The sequence below is a fragment of the Anabrus simplex genome, chromosome 1, assembly GCF_040414725.1.
Source record: "Anabrus simplex isolate iqAnaSimp1 chromosome 1, ASM4041472v1, whole genome shotgun sequence".
Classification (NCBI taxonomy): Eukaryota; Metazoa; Arthropoda; class Insecta; order Orthoptera; family Tettigoniidae; genus Anabrus; species Anabrus simplex.
In genome coordinates this window covers 275,162,562-275,179,407 of record NC_090265.1, presented here as the reverse complement: position 1 = coordinate 275,179,407, position 16,846 = coordinate 275,162,562, and the positions used below count along the sequence as shown (strand labels likewise).

Here is a 16,846-nt window from a genome sequence, read left to right as displayed (position 1 = left end):
AGGAATACACACATCAGTACAATATTAGACAGTCTTACCTACCACTTAATGTAATCTTTGATTTTTTAACTTTCATGGTATCCACTTGAATGGAAGCAAATGCAAGTGATGAATGTTCCCGAAGTAATTTTTGGTTTTACTGCCATTCTTTCCTTTACTGATAACTACAGAATATTATAATGACATAAAACAGGCATCCCGGTGGCCAAAATGTGAAGTGGACAGCAATGATGGCATGTATTTTCCTACAGCAACAGTATTTGCAAATCGCACACTTCGTACAATTTTTTAAAACTCACTTTTTTAAATACATTATCGATATTTATGAAATGAGAGTGCAATTCATCACTGCTAATGTCTATTCTCTTTCTTTTGAATGCTCATTTGTCACGATCGGTTACTTGTGAGGGATCTATAATACTGAAATAATATATTTGATATGCATTTATATGACCAATAAAACCTGTGTTATCATTGTAACAAAAGCAAGAAAAATAAGCTTAACCACACCTGGGTGACTGGAGTGGGGCATTGATGATGATGATGATGATGATGATGATGATGATTAACATAAGCTTGTAAAAGGAGACCAGGATGGAAAAGCCCTAGCTATTATACATCCCATAAAAGTTCAAAATCCCACATGCCAAATAAAACAACCTTGTTGAAGAATAAACTTCAACTTTACCTGTAACTCCTAACTCAGTTGAATATTGCTTCATTCCCTGATGGTTGTTCAAAACAATGGCTTTCCACAGCTTGCACAATGACTGGCGTATAGGTGATGGTAAATATTCATACAATCCATGATCTAAAAGAACCAATTCAGTTTGCCCTTTCTTGTTCCTCCGAACTAGAACTGAAACAAAAACAGCATGATTATGAGTGTGTTTACATCTATGTATATATGCATACAGGATGTCTTATCTAACTCTGTGACCTCAAATATTTTCTAAATGAAATAAAATGTGAAAAATCTAGTTGTGCAGGAATGCCCCCATGACAGGAACTCAGACAATGGGAAGGTATACACCATCCAGAAAGTTTTTCTTTTTAAATGGAACATGTATGTTGTTTCTAGTGAACTGAAAACCAGAATACAATTAGTGATAACAGACTTAGTTTCACTTTTCTAACCTCATACCTTTTGAATTGTGTACACTTTCAAAGGTTGGCAACGGAGACACTATTTCTGATGTTATGCAATGTCCTGAAACCAAAATCAGTACAGCAAATTCTACTTCTCAGTGTACTAGTGTCTCCTGATCTGGTCAGACGTGTTCTTGTCAGTGTCAGACAGAGAGTATGTTCTGTAAAATATTTCATGTACCTTTTGAATATTACTTTCCATATTGAAACACTGAACTCTGTTCTGGTGTTTTTGTTTTATTTTATTTTGTCTAGTAGATGTGCAGGCCTTCAGTAATAATTAAAACTAGACATTATTTTAATTTACAGCAAAAGTCACAGCAATGCAACCACAGCCGTGGCATTGTAAGCTGAACGCTACCCAGACTGACATTGTCCTTCACTGGCCTGTAATTTTCAGCTTTATGTCTATCAACCTTTCCTTTATACAAAGGGGCTACTATAGCAATTCTCCATTTATTTGGTATAGCTCCTTCATGCAAACAATAAGCAAATAAATACTTCAGATATAGTAATATATCCCAATCCATTGTCTTTAGTATATGCCCAGAAATCTTATCAATTCCAGCCACTTTTCTAGTTTTCAACTTTTGTATTTTATTGTAAATGTCATATGTAAATGTTATATCATATGTAAATGTTAATACTTCTTTAGCATTAGTCTCCTCCTCTCTCTGGACATTATCCTTGTAACCAACAATCTTTACATACAGCTGACTGAATACTGTACTTTTGCCTTTTGAAGATCCTCACATACACACTCCCCTAGTTCATTAATGATTCCTGGAATGTCCTTCTTGGAACCTGTTTCTGACTTAAAGTACCTATACATACCCTTCCATTTTTCACTAAAATTTGTTTGAGTGCCAATTATGCTTGCCATCATGTTATCCTTAGCTGACTTCTTTGCTAGATTCAATTTCCAATAAGGTCCTTCAATTTCTCCTTACTTTCACAGCCATTATTACTAACTCTATTTCTTTCCAATCTGCACCTCCTTCTTATTCTCTTTATCTCTCTATTATAATAAGATGGATCTTTACCATTCCTTACCACCTTTAAAGGTACAAACATGTTTTCACATTCCTCAACAATTGCTTTAAACCCATCCCGGAGACTGTTTATATTTTTATTTACTGTTCTCCACCGATCATAGTTATTTTTAAAAAACTCCCTCATGTCTGCTTTATCAGCCATATAATACTGTCTAATAGTTTTACTTTTAAGACCTTCCTTCCTATCACATTTATTTTTAACTATGACAAACAGCTTCACGATCACTAATACCATCTATTACGTTGGTTTCTCTATAGAGCTCATCTGATTTTACTAGCAATCCAGGATATTCTTCCCTCTAGTTGCTTCCATCACTTTCTGAATCAGCTGTCCTTTCTGTATTAACTTATTTGCCATTTGTTGGTTATGCTTCCTATCATTCGCATTATCTTCCCAATTGACATTTGGTAAATTCAGATCTCCCAATACAATCACATTCCTTTTCATGTCGTTTCCCACATAGCTGATTATCATATCAAATAATTCTGAATCATTGTCAGCGTTACAATGTACACTGCAAAGACATCAAGTTGCCTATTATTTTTAGAAATGAGCCTTACACCTAGAATTTCACGTTTGTCATCTTTAACTTTCTCGTAGATTACAAATTCTTCTTTCACAGGAATTAATACTCCCCCTCCCACCATTCCTATCCTATCTCTACGATACACACTCCAGTTCTGTGAGAAAATGTCTGCATCCAGTATATCATTTCTCAGCCATGATTCAACTCCTATTACAATATCTGGGAAGTACATATCTATTAATTACATAATTCTATTCCTTTCTTTATAATACTTCTACAGTTCAACACTAACATTTTTATGTCATCCCTACTTGACTTCCAGATCCCTGTACTCTTATCACCGCTCCGTAGACCACCCCATTTCCCTGAATATACCTCCCTATAACCCTTCCAAACAAATTTCCTAATTTATACAGTACATACCACTGCGGTTTAAGCGAAGGCCATCTGAGCACAGATCCCTATCTCCTACCCACCCATTAGGATCAAGAAATCTCACTCAGAGTTTCCAGTTTCCCACATACCACTCCATAGTCTCATTTAAATCCCCAATCACCCTCCAGTCAGTATCCCTCCTACACAGTATTCCACTGATAACAATCTCCGTTTCCTTAAACTTCACCCGTGCTGCATTTACCAGATCCCACACATCCTCAACTATGTTGGCACTTATACCTGATTGCTTTAGACTGTATCGCAATTGACCCATCTAAGACATTTGATTGGGTAGATCATAGGAGACTACTGGCAAAAATGAGTGCAATTGGACTTGACAAAAGAGTGACTGAATGGGTGGCTATATTTGATAGAAAATAGAACTCAGAGAATTAGAGTAGGCGAAGCTTTATCTGCCCCGGGTAATAATTAAGAGAGGAATTCCTCAATGCAGTATTATTGGACCTTTATGTTTTCTTATATATATCAATGATATGTGCAAAGAAGTGGAATCAGAGATAAGGCTTTTTTCAGATGATATTATTCTGTATAGAGTAATGAACAAGTTTGTGAGCAAAAGCAAAATGACCTCAATAGGGTTGTGAGATGGACAGTAGGCAATGGTATGATGATAAGCCGCGTTAAAAGTCAGGTTGCGAGTTTCACAAATAGGAAAAGTCCCCTTAGTTTTAAATACTGCATTGATGGAGTGAAAGTTCCTTTTGGGGATCACTGTAAGTACCTATGTGTTAATATAAGGAAAGATCTTCATTGGGGTAATCACATAAATGGGATTGTAAATAAAGGGTACAGATCTCTGCACATGGTTATGAGAGTATTTAGAGGTTGTAGTAAGGATGTAAAGGAGAGGGCATGTAAGTCTCTGGTGAGACCCCAACTAGTGTATGGTTCCAGTGTATGGGACTCTTACTAGGATTACTTGATTCAAGAACTGGAAAATATCAAAAGAAAAGCAGCTCAATTTTTTACAGGTGAATTCCGACTAAAGAGTATCGTTACAAAAATGTTGCAAAATTTGGGGTGGGAAGACTTGGCAGAAAGGAGAAGAGCTGCTCGACTAAGTAATATATTCCGAGCTGTCAGTGGAGAGATGGCGTGGAATGACATCAGTAGATAAATTTTTTTTTTTTTTTTTTTTTTTTTTTTTGCTAGGGGCTTTACGTCGCGCCGACACAGATAGGTCTTATGGCGACGATGGGATAGGAAAGGCCTAGGAGTTGGAAGGAAGCGGCCGTGGCCTTAATTAAGGTACAGCCCCAGCATTTGCCTGGTGTGAAAATGGGAAACCACGGAAAACCATTTTCAGGGCTGCCGATAGTGGGATACGAACCTACTATCTCCCGGATGCAAGCTCAGCCGCGCGAGATAAATATTTTGAGTGGTGTCTTTAAAAGTAGGGAAGATCACAATATGAAGAAAAGGCTGGAATTCAAGAGGACAAATTGGGGCAAATATTCATTTATAGGAAGGGTAGTTAGGGATTGGAATAACTTACCAAGGGAGATGTTCAATAAATTTCCAGTTTCTTTGCAATCATTTAAGAAAAGGCTAGGAAAACTTTTTTTTTTTTTGTTATTTGCTTTACATCGCACCAACACAGATAGGTCTTATGGCGACGATGGGATAGGAAAGGCCTAGGAATGGGAAGGAAGCGGCTGTGGCCTTAATTAAGGTACAGCCCCAGCATTTGCCTGGTGTTAAAATGGTAAACCACGGAGAACCATTTTCAGGGCTGCCGACAGTGGGATTTGAACCCACTATTTCCCGGATGCGCTAGGAAAACAGATAAGGAATCTGCCACTTGGCCGACTGCCCTAAATGCAGATCAGTAGTGATTGGTTGATTGATTGATAATTATCTCCCTCAAACTCTCCAACTCCTCCCTCATACTCCTTAATACCTTGCCACACCCACAGTTCCTACATTTGCACTCCTTAGGCATTTTTTATGGAAAATTGAAAAGAAAAGGAAAAATAAAATAACTTATTATGTGCAAAAAAATAAAAGGAAATAAATATTTCCCAGGATAGTACCCAAAGATCACACGACAATAAGGCAATTAATATACTACTACACTATAATACTACTTAGTCTTACTCTATTTTTATACTGCAACACCCCAACAGGATAAAACCTGCTGTTAATTACTGAGTACCAAAGGGAATGCACAATACAATACATACTCATACCATTACCAACATCTATACAAGTCTCACAGAAACAGGAGGCTGGGCTCCCAGAAAGCCTCAACATATGAACAAACCAACTAACAACAGAAACAAAAATCATTGTTCTGGCTGCTGTATCCGGAGGAGAGTGTACAACACATTCAATGCAGTCCGGGAACAAGCCACAGTATTGTGTGGATAATTTTGCATAAGCCTATATGTTTCATGCATTTCATATGACACTGCAACAAGAAGTATACAGGAATGACTTTGAATCATGCATTTCATACTGTAGTTTTGCACTTCAACAGTTGCAAGGTATTACTAATTTTCTAAGTGATATTTTGTTTATGGATGAAGCTTTATTTTCATGTTCCCTATGGGAATCAACGTCTGTATCATCTGATGGCCAGGCAGGCATCAATTTTGGAAAAAAGAGACAAAGTCTCCCATAGTGCATTGGCACTGCTGAAAGCTTCAAGTAGCCTATGCAGTGGCCTCCACGGTATGCACTAGCCTGGCATCTTGGTGGGTGTGCTAAGTACCAACTGATGAGCCCAACCTAGCACAGAGGGGCGAAATGCAGGCGACCGAGAATGAGTAAGCCGGAAAATTTATAATGTCCAATAACGGACCGGAATATTGGTATTATAAATTTACTCATTCAGGACAAATATTTAATGTCAATATGGGAATCAACGTCTGTATTATCTGATGGCCAGGCAGGTATCAATTTTGGAAAAGAGACAAAGTCTCTCACAGTGCATTGGCACTGCTGGTGGCTTCAAGTAGCCTATGCAGTGGCATCCACGGTATACACTAGCCTTGTGTACCTTACCTAGCTAAGTACCAACTGATGAGCCTAACTTAGCACACAGGGGCGAAGCGCAGGCAACCAACAATGAGTTAGCTGGAAAATTTATAATGTCCAATAACGGACCATTATATTGGTATTATGAAGCTTTATTCACAAATTATGGTAATATGAATCTGCAGAACATGCACTACTGGCTTTGTGTGACTGCTCATCAATGACAGTGGAATGTCAATGTTTGGTGTAGTATCATTGGTAACCGTATTGTAGATCCTTATTTTTATTAGGGGGCATTAAACAGACAGCATCTTAAAGATGTTCCACCCCTTGTCATGGAGGATGCGGTATTCGAAACGCAGGTATCAGTGTGGTTGACCTGCACACTGTGCACATGTTTCCAGAAAGGTTGTGAATGCAAAGTTTCCAAATCTGTGGATAGGACGGGTTGGTCTTGTGAGATGACCAGATCGGTTCCCTGACTTGACACCGTTAGACTTTTTTCTCTGGGGCACAGTGAAAGATCAAGTGTATCAGGAATCCCCAACTACACTAAAAAATATGCAACAACGTACAACGTATTATTCCGGCATGTGCAGCAATATCTGTAGAAACACTACTATATGTGCAACTTTCTCGTGTTCACCATCTCCAAAAGTGTACTGATGTCAACGGAGGTCACTGAATATCTGCTGAAGTGACACAGTTTCATCAGTTAAGACATTACTGGTTATTTGCGAGTGCATTTTCCATGGAATTTACGAACATCATCTGCAAACATCATTACATTCATTCTTTCCCCTCTATAATCTTCCCTTGCTGCCTTTACAATGTCATCCATCACCATTATGAACAGCAAAGGTGACAGCACACCCCCTGTTTTAGCCCATTGTCAATTTCAAACCATTCTGATCTACCCACTGTTGTCTTCACACAGCTGCAATAATTATACTTATAATTATAATTATCATATAGCTTTTATCATTATTATTAGTCCCTTGCCAACGCCCCTGTATGTCAGACTTTCCCAAACTTTTCTTCTGGGAATGCTATCATATTCCTTTTCTATAAAAGTCACTACCATATCCTTCCCATATTCCCAGCTCTTTTCCATGATCCCTCTCAGAATGAAAATGGATTCTACTGTTGACCTTCCACACCTGAATTCAAATTGTTCCTCTTGTAACTGGCTTTCCACCTTTTTTCTAATTCTTCTTTCCAATATCCTTTCCATTATCTTGGCAACATGGGAGATGATGGTCATTCCTCAGTAGTTGCCACACACCATCTTATCTCCTTTCTTGAATATTGGTATTACAGACACCTTTTCCTGATCCTCACAAACTTTTTCTCTCTCCATACACACTTGAGTATTCTTTAAATCCATAGGAGTCCAGCTGTCATGGAGCCTTGATCATTTCTGTGGCTACTTCATCTATTCCCACAGTTTTTCCCACCTTCATCTTTTTAATTGCCCATTCCACCTCTGCCACTGTAATGTCTAATTCCTTCCCTGTTATTTCTTCTATTACTGCTGCCTGGACACTGTCTCCATGTATAGTAGTTCATTGAAATATTATTTCCATTTGTTCATTATCTTTTCTGGTTTTGTCAGTATTACTCCTCCTTTATTCTACACAAACCCTGTATTCACGGCTTCATTTCTACAGTTTCTTATAATTCCAATTAATCATTTTATCCCAAAGTTCAAATTCTCTTTTACTTCCTGGGTGAATGTTTCCCAACATTTTTGCAAACTCTTTTTACTTCTAATTAAGGCCATGGCCGCTTCCCTCCCAGTCCTAGCCCTTTCCTGTACCATCGTCGCCATAAGACATATCTGTGTCGGTGCGACATAAAGCCAATAGCTAGCTTTTTACTTATTTAAAGATAAAAATTTCATTGTTCCGTATTGAAGAGTATCACAGTTAAAATTGAAATAATGAATGAAGAGGTTCAACCTATTCAATACAAAAGAATAAGAAATGCAGCGATTACATTCTTATTTAATAATAAGTAGAAGTGTTACCGGTTTCGACCCTAGGAAAATAAATAAATAAGAAAATAAAAGATCAAGTTCACTCCGGATCAGTAGAAGAGGCGATATAAAAATGACAGGGGTAAACACTGTACAATTCAGAAGAAGTAAAATGTAAGTCACTTAAAAGAAACAGTGCGTAATTTTCTAAATGGCAGTATGGCACATGCAGTGTTTATGAATGTTTATGAAAAGCAGAGAATGGTTAAATGAGCTAGCTTGCATACACTGTCAGGCACAAAGTCATAACAAAGTCGAACACATATGAAGATCCATATAATCATGTTGAAGCTGAAGATGAGTAGATCAATTGAAGTAACTTGCCAGCTCCCGGTGATCAGCAGGATATATTCAACATCAGGCACTGTGGTTTCAAACACCAACGTAAAATGAAGAATAGCTTAATGATCCAGTATTTGTTTTGGTTGCGGGAATGTAAGCATATATAGATACATATAATATAATTCAATATAATTGAATAAGTAATTGTGATCCTGTAGAATTTTTGGAACAGTTGACGTGAAAGAAACAATTGTGAAGAGAAAAAAATATAGTAAATAGTGCAATACCGGAAACAAATGAAAACATATATGCACAGTGTGCTATTTTTTAAAATGTAAAATATTCAGGTCATGATTGAAGTAGTCAAAGTTGGCACAAGGCAAGAGTTAAATTTGAATGAGAAGAACCGAAATGAAGGTGGCATTGTTGTGTTTTTTTTTTTTTTGAGGTGAAAAGGAAAGATAGGATAAATTAATAGAGGAAGAGGAATAGTGGAATAAGAGAAGAATAAAAGAGATTGAAGTTAAACGGTGTTGAGGAAGGATAAGATAGGGAGATGAAGGAGGGGTAGTTTAGAGTGGGTTAGGAGGGTGGGTTATTGGAGGTAGAAAGTGTGGGTAGGAACTTTGTAAGGCATGGAAAATAGAATTGGGGTTTTGAAATTTAGAATTTTTGAGAAGAAGAATTAGGAAGTTGAAAAGGATGTTGGGTTTTTCAGAAATGTCGTTTAAATTGAAATTAGGGTTGAAGTATTGGTCAAGGTGAATAAAGCAATTTTCAGTAGTGTTTAAGAGGGGGCCTTTGTTAATGATTTTAAGTATTTTCATGTCTTTTCCAATATTGGTGAAATTATGATTGGAGTCTTGTATGTGTTGTCCTATGGCGGAGAATCTGTTGTATTTAATGGCGTTGATATGTTCGGAGTATATGATATTGAAGTTGCGGCCAGTTTGTCCGATGTAGGAGGAGCTGCAGTTGTTACATTTGAATCTGTATATACTCCAGATTTAGAAAAATTATTGGATTTATTTAGTGATTTAGAGTTGTGTAAAATATCAAAATTTCTATTGTTAATTCTAAAAGAAATTTTCATGTTGTGTTTTTTAAAAACATTAGTTATTTGATAAGCATCTTGAGTGAAATGAAAGTGGAAAATGCAGTTGGTTTTGTTATGTCTTTAGATAACGTGGTTTTAGGACGGTGTTTGAATTTGTTGATGATACGGTTTATGAAGGAGTTGTTAAAGCCACTGAATTTAGCAATGTTACAGATGGTGTTCAATTCATTATTTAAATCTTTTTTAGACATGGGGGTGTTGAAGGCACGAAAAATTAAGCTGTTATAAGTAGCGCGTTTATGTGCTTGAGGGTGCGAAGAATCTTCTCGTATTGTGGTTGCTGTTTGGGTTGGTTTTCTGAATATTTTGTAAGATAAAGAAGAAGGATGTCTAGTGATAGTTAAGTCTAGAAAATTAAGAGTTTGGTTGTGTTCTGATTCGAGAGTGAATTTAATGTTAGAGTCTATGTTGTTGAGATGAAGAAGTGTAGAGGCTGTGTTGGTTGATTCTTCATTTAAAATTACTAATGTGTCATTGACATATCTGGCCCAAAAGAGGATGTCAGAGAAATTATTATTATTATTATTATTATTATTATTATTATTATTATTATTATTATTATTATTATTATTATTATTATTATTATTATTAATTTTTGTGTTTTCTAAGAAGTCAAGGTAAATTTCAGCAAGAATGCCTGAAGCCGGTGAGCCCATAGCCAAGCCATCTTGTTGATAAATGGTGTTATCAAAGGTAAAATAATTATTGTTGAGAACCAATTTTAAAATAGACATGAAGTCTTGACTTTCAAGTTTACTCAGGTTACTGAATTTGTTTAGGTTGTTGTTTATTATGGGGATTGGAAATTGGAATACTAGGGTACATGTTTACAATGTCAAAAGAATGGAGAGAAAAATTTGGTTGGATATCAAAGTTCTTTAATTTGTTGATTAGTTCAGAAATGTTTTTGATAGATTTGTTGGATAAAAATTGATAGTTTTTTAGTAAAAATGTTTGGATGAATTTAGAAGTACTGTATAGGGGACCGGGTCTGTAATTGATTATTGGACGGATGGGAATGTTAGATTTGAGAATTTTTGGGAGGGCTTTGGCAGTGGGTAGGCCTGGGTTCATGTTTATTAATTTAGTTTTTTCCTGATCTGTGAGGAGAAAGGAAGTGTTTTTAAAAGTTTGTTTGAGTAGGCATTGGATTTTCATGTTTGGGTCTTTTTTTACTATAGAAAAAGAAGAGTCACTGAAAACATTTTTAGTTTTATCTAAGTAGTCAGTTTTTTTCCATTATGACAGTAGTGTTGTCTTTATCAGATTTGGCGATGATGAGATTATTGTCATTGATTTTCTTTCATTTTAGGAGTTTATTATCATTAATATTATTTTATTATAATTATTAAGAGAAGTGTTTTTGTTATTGTTAACAAAGATTTTTTCGAGTTTTCTTTTTACTTCATATCTGATTTCATCTTGTTCATCTGTTGGCATTTTGTTAATGGCTATTTCAGATGCAATAATTAAATTGGTGGCTACATTGAAAGTGTTGAGGTTGGGCCAATTGTGTTGGAGGCCCTTCGAAAGAATTAAGTTTTCATCATCACTCACAGTTGTTTTAGATAAATTTACAATGGGAGGATGGAATTGTTCAATGGTTTTGGAGGGTGTGTTATTGTTCTTAATCTGAAATTTATGTGAAGAAGAGTTGTTCTTAAGAATGTTGAGTTCTCTTACACAGGCCTTAAGATCTGTGACGTATTGTGCAACATAGTTAAGATATCTTGAGAGCTTTCTCCAAAACTAATCTTTTCATCCCAGTTGAAAGAAAAAACTACCAAACGATGTCTGTGCATAGGCAACACTGCACCGAGGAGTCGATCACATCAAACAAGAAAGGAGCAGAGTGAGCGGAAGCAGTACTGGGGGGGATAGTAGGAGAGGTTTACCGTGGTAGGTACCAAACATCAAAAAAGAACACCACGTTACAAAAAAAAAAATTTTAGATGACTAAGTGTATTGGAAACAGTGGCTTTAACGAGAATACAGTACACACTAACATTTTTTTGAGAAAATAGATCCTCAAATATACCCTGGACATTTTAGGAAAGTATCAAAGGGATAATTAAGCTAAACGTACAGAATAAAATTGACCAATATATATACAAGAGATTAAAAAGGAACTGCCATGCAAGGTCCGTGCTTTAACAGTTTTTCCAAAGTTAAACAGATAATCATCTCAGATGATATATTTCTTTCTTTGAAAGAACAACTCTTTTTTTTTTCAATAAAATTGGTGAAAAAAGTTTATCACAATATACACCTTGTTAACCAAGAACATATAGTCCGAGCAAAAATCCCAGGTATTGATTACAAAGGCAAAATAGCTCGGGTCCCCGTTTTAGAGGAAACGTTTTCGAAAGGGGACTAACCCACAGATAAGTTTGGACAAAATTACAAAAATCGTTACATAGAACACTGTGTCAGCGTGAATCTCGACCATATAATGGAACTAGATCACAAAACCAGTTTTCTCAATTATTATTATTATTATTATTATTTTGAAAAGAGAGGTGTCACAAACACACAATCACCTCAAAAGATAATTATTAATATTATTATCTGATCAAATTTGGAGGGAACAAGTACACTTTTACCATGAAGATCAAGAAATATTTGGCCACACACACAAAAAAAAAAAAAAAAAAAACCGAATACGCCTCCAGGGCGCCCTAATATAAAAAGCATATACACCTAATAAAAGAGAAAAGGGTAGGGTAAAAAGGAGGATCAGTACAATAAGGATAAGTGAGGATGAAAAGAAAGGAAACTCCGACTGCGTAATGCTGGAGAATGTTTGATCTGCCAATAGATTTTTTTCAGAATCGTCTAAGGTAGTGAAAGTTCTGTTTGACGATGTTTAGGCTCAGTCCACATCACCAACTGTTCAGCACTAAAAATCAATTAATCTTCATCAGTTTTGAAGGTGGCAAGGAGTTAGACTCGAAACCAAGGCCTTGAAAGTTTTTACAGCATGCCATCACTCAAAATGCCGAAACAGGCCGAGTTTAAAGTTTCCAAAACAAGTTTAGTAAATGATATGTTTAGCTCACCAAAGTCTTTTCAGAATAACTCCATCAGCTGGTAGGGAAGAAAATGGCGCAGCACACGGCAAGCCGTGCGAGGTCTGTAGTCCCTCCACACACACACACACACACACTATTTACAGAAGATGATGCCAGTCTGCCCAATACGGGCCAAGCAGTCCAATATATACACGCCCGGAAGCGAAGACCAGTTCATTCGAGAAAGATCATGTGACGTGGCAGATGACGTAGTAGGTGCGAGGCAGACAGAAAGACAGCAGTCAGTGTGTCGAGAAATGTCGGAGGGTAACGACAGGTGAGCAAAGTAAGGTAATTCCGATGATAGGAAGAAGTATTGATAACCAGAGCAGATAATAATAATAGCATTATAGTCTTGTAGAAACATAAAATTGTAGAGTATGTGGAGATGTACATGCGACGAAGTTTGCAGAAACTCGTAGAACGTCGATGGAGAGGTTATGGCAGTAGCACGTTACAGATCAAGATCGCTAAATTAGGAAAAGATATCAACTTCCTAAAATAATGTATTTCCAATAATCTTACCCCCAAATTTCTTCAAAGTTGTATCAGAAAAACCCATTCTTCCCCTCACATGTCAAAAACCCAAAGAATAACCAACAAAATTAGGTTAAAAAACAAAATTTGTTTCTTATACAAGAAAAAATCATTTTTAAACAACAGATTATATGAAACACATCTAGAAATTGCTAATCTTCTCCCAAGTGCACAATGGAACCTCTTCCTAACTCAAGTAGATAATAAATTATTTCATGAATTGTCAATTAAGCAACAAACCCTGGAGAAAAAACTCAACGCGCAAGTAAAAGTGACCCATGGTGTTTCTTGCATGGTGGTACTAATCACAAGTAAATTCATGGTTCTAATACAATCATCCCTTGGTCACCCCTTTTAGTCACCTCTTATGATAGGCAGGGGACACCGTGGGTGTATTCTTTGTCTGCGCCCCCCACCCACAGGGGGTTGTGTGTTTGGTCTGCGAGAGGTATTTTATTTCCCTCAAGTCGCCGGCAAGCCGGTTAGGACCCTCCTATCCGCCACCTGGAACGCACCACGTGGGAGTATCACTTCTCCCCCTGCTACGCCAGCATAGTAGGTTTGTGGGGGACAGAATCAAAAGCCTTTTCCAGATCTTAAAACACTAAGTAGAGAGGTTGCTGTTTTCTGTACATTTTTCTAGGAGTTGCTGAGTGCAGATCATGTCAGTTGTGTCTATTGAGGCATGGAAACCACACTGAGATTCAGGAAGAATCTTCTCAGAGACAACCGGGATATGGCTAAGCAGAATCCTAGCAAGAAATTTGCCAGCCATGGACAGCAGGTTATCCAATGCAAAAGACCTGTAATACTGGTCCAGGTGCCTTTCTGGGTTTCAGTTTGTTGAGAGCTTCACAGAATTCCTTGCATGATAGTGGCATTCCCATCCATAGCTGAGGGGGCTGTTGTGGCACATCAAAGGGGAACAGCTGTGGTAGGGTTGTGATTTAAAAGAGTGATCTGTTGTTTCCAGTGCTCCAAAATATCCTTAGGTGGAAGCATTGTCAGCTGATTTCTAGCAAGAAATTTTCCAGCTATGGACAGCAGGTTATCCAATGCAAAAGACCTGTAATACTGGTCCAGGTGCCTTTCTGGGTTTCAGTTTGTTGAGAGCTTCACAGAATTCCTTGCATGATAGTGGCATTCCCATCCATAGCTGAGGGGGCTGTTTTGGCACATCAAAGGGGAAGTCCTCAGCTGTGGTAGGGTTGTGATTTAAAAGAGTGATGTGTTGTTTCCAGTGCTCCAAAATATCCTTAGGTGGAAGCATTGTCAGCTGATTTCTAAGTTCCCACTGAAGAACAAACTGGCCCATACAGCTCTTTAATCCCTCCAGAGAAGTATTACAGGTCTTTTGCATTGGATAACCTTCGAAGTTCTTGAGCTTTCTGTTGCCACTAGTTATTCTTCATTTTCCTGATTCAAATCTGGCATTTCTGTTTACAACCTTGAAAATGGGTTTTCTTCAAGCTGGAGAATTGATCTTGCTGAAGGTTTGCTTTTTGTTTGTTTTTTGCTTTACGCCGTACCGATACAGATAGGTCTGTTCTTGTTGCTATTTGTTTTACGTCACACCGACACAGATATGTGTTATGGCGACGATGGGACAGGAAACGTCTAGGAGTGGGAAGGAAGCGGCTGTGGCCTTAATTAAGGTACAGCCCAAGCATTTGCCTGGTGTGAAAATGTGAAACCACACAGATAGGTCTTATGGTGATGATGGGATAGGGAAAGCTTAGGAGTGGGAAGTACGTGGCCATAGCCTTAATTAAGGTACAGCCCCAGCATTTGCCTGGTGTGAAAATGGGAAACCACGGGAAACCATCTTCAGGGCTGCTGACAGTGGGATTTGAACCCACTATCTCCCGGATGTAAGTTCACAGCTGCACAACTCTAACCGCATGGCGAACTTGCCCGGTTCTTGCTGAAAGGTACAGAGCTTGTATTTTGGCACTGATGAAGCTCATCATTTCTGTATTGCTGTCCTCAAACCAGCTTCGCCTCTTCTTTTCACCAAACCAATAGATTCCTTAGTTGACTCAAGAAGAATAGTTCAAATTGTTGACCCTTCTTGCTCCACATCATTTGTGATAGTTGGATTAGATGCCAGCCCTCACAGATTGAATTCTGGAACTGTGCAGCAATGGATTGTTTTATGTTTGTAAATGGTGAACTTCCTTCTGGACACATCTGAGCAATGCTGGGCTACCTGGGCCACTTTACAGTGGAAAAGAAATTCTGAGTTTGCAGATCAGAAGTTTGTGATCTCTCCAGCAGTGATGAATATTTCTTGTGGTCTTGGTGATAAGTGTGTCTTTCTTATCACATTGCCAGGTGATGACAGAACATGGAACATGGGTGCATCCACATGGTCTTAAAATGGTTAGATCCCCAAAATGGAGTATTGGTGATGATTATAATAATATAATGGCATGTGGCCTCTGAAAAGGCCTGATGAAGCTCTTTCGAGTTGACACCGTATAGGCGACCTACGCGTCTGTGAGGATGGGGCCCTACCTATGATGAATTCTAATGATGAAGACGGCACATACACCCAGGCCCCCAGCCACTGAAATTAACCAGTAAAGGTTAAAAAACCCAATCAAGCCAGGAATTGAACCCGGGATCCTTTGGATCAAAGCATGCTAACGATTTAGTCATGGAACCAGACAGTACTGGTTCAAGCTCAGCACAAAGGCTGAGAAACAACAACCCATACCCATTACAATTTCCCACAGCCGATTATCACTCTCAATTCGGGCACTGAAATCACCAAGCAATAACAATTTGTGCTTAGGTGACACTTTGCTGATCTCACAATGGAAATGAGGGGTCATTGCTGATTTAAATCTTAAAGCTGCAAGTCCACCATTTCTCTATGATTACAGCAACATGGGATTCAACTGTTACTCGCCTACTGTATAGTCATAACTTTCTTATCTTTGAAATATGTATTACAATTTCCTTTTTAACCTTCTGGGACATGTTTCTTTTCCATACACCCTTCATCAGTCTACAGGTTCACTGCACTTATTATTTCTACTGTAGCTTAATCCATTTTCACAGCTCTCTCTAATGTTATCTTTTTAATTTTCAGTTCCATCTTTTCCATACCAATGTTCGTTTCAACTTCTCTTAGTTGAATATCTTCCTTTGTTTCATTACTACATATATTTTTATTTTAAAAGTTTTGAAAATATTCCTCCCATACGCTTTTTATTTCTATTAATAATGTTATCAATTTTACATTCCACAAACTCATTTTAGAGTATTCAGATATGCTGGGCTGCCAGAAATGTTGCCCCTTAGGAGTTATTTGCATGTTGGGAAATCTACCAATACAAGGTTGGCGTATGTGAGATCCTTCAAATACCATCAGACTGACGTGGGATCAAATCTGTCATGCTGAAGTCAGATAGCCAGTTCTCTACCATCTGAGCCAGCCAGCTTGGCTTTTTATTTCTACTAGTGTTGTCTATATTATTCCATCTTTGTCTTTCAACTCTAGTGTTAATGTTTATGTTCTTCTAGATGTTTACTCTTCACTATAATAGTCTCATTCTACTGTTCAAATATACTTGTATTTCCTGAGTGAACAGTTCCCAGCTTTTCTTTAGCAACTACAGTACTTCCTT

General features: G+C 37.6%; 1 protein-coding gene across 2 annotated transcripts in view; it reads right to left on the bottom strand.

Annotated features, from left to right (window-relative positions):
• The window catches only part of Adck5 (aarF domain containing kinase 5), a 458,263-nt gene that overhangs the window by 103,982 nt on the left and 337,435 nt on the right, over positions 1-16,846 (bottom strand). For both annotated transcript variants that reach the window (XM_067159689.2, XM_067159697.2), the window contains exon 8: positions 689-859. In XM_067159689.2, coding sequence (XP_067015790.2) covers positions 689-859 — 171 coding nt within the window. The remainder of the gene's footprint in view (positions 1-688; positions 860-16,846) is intronic.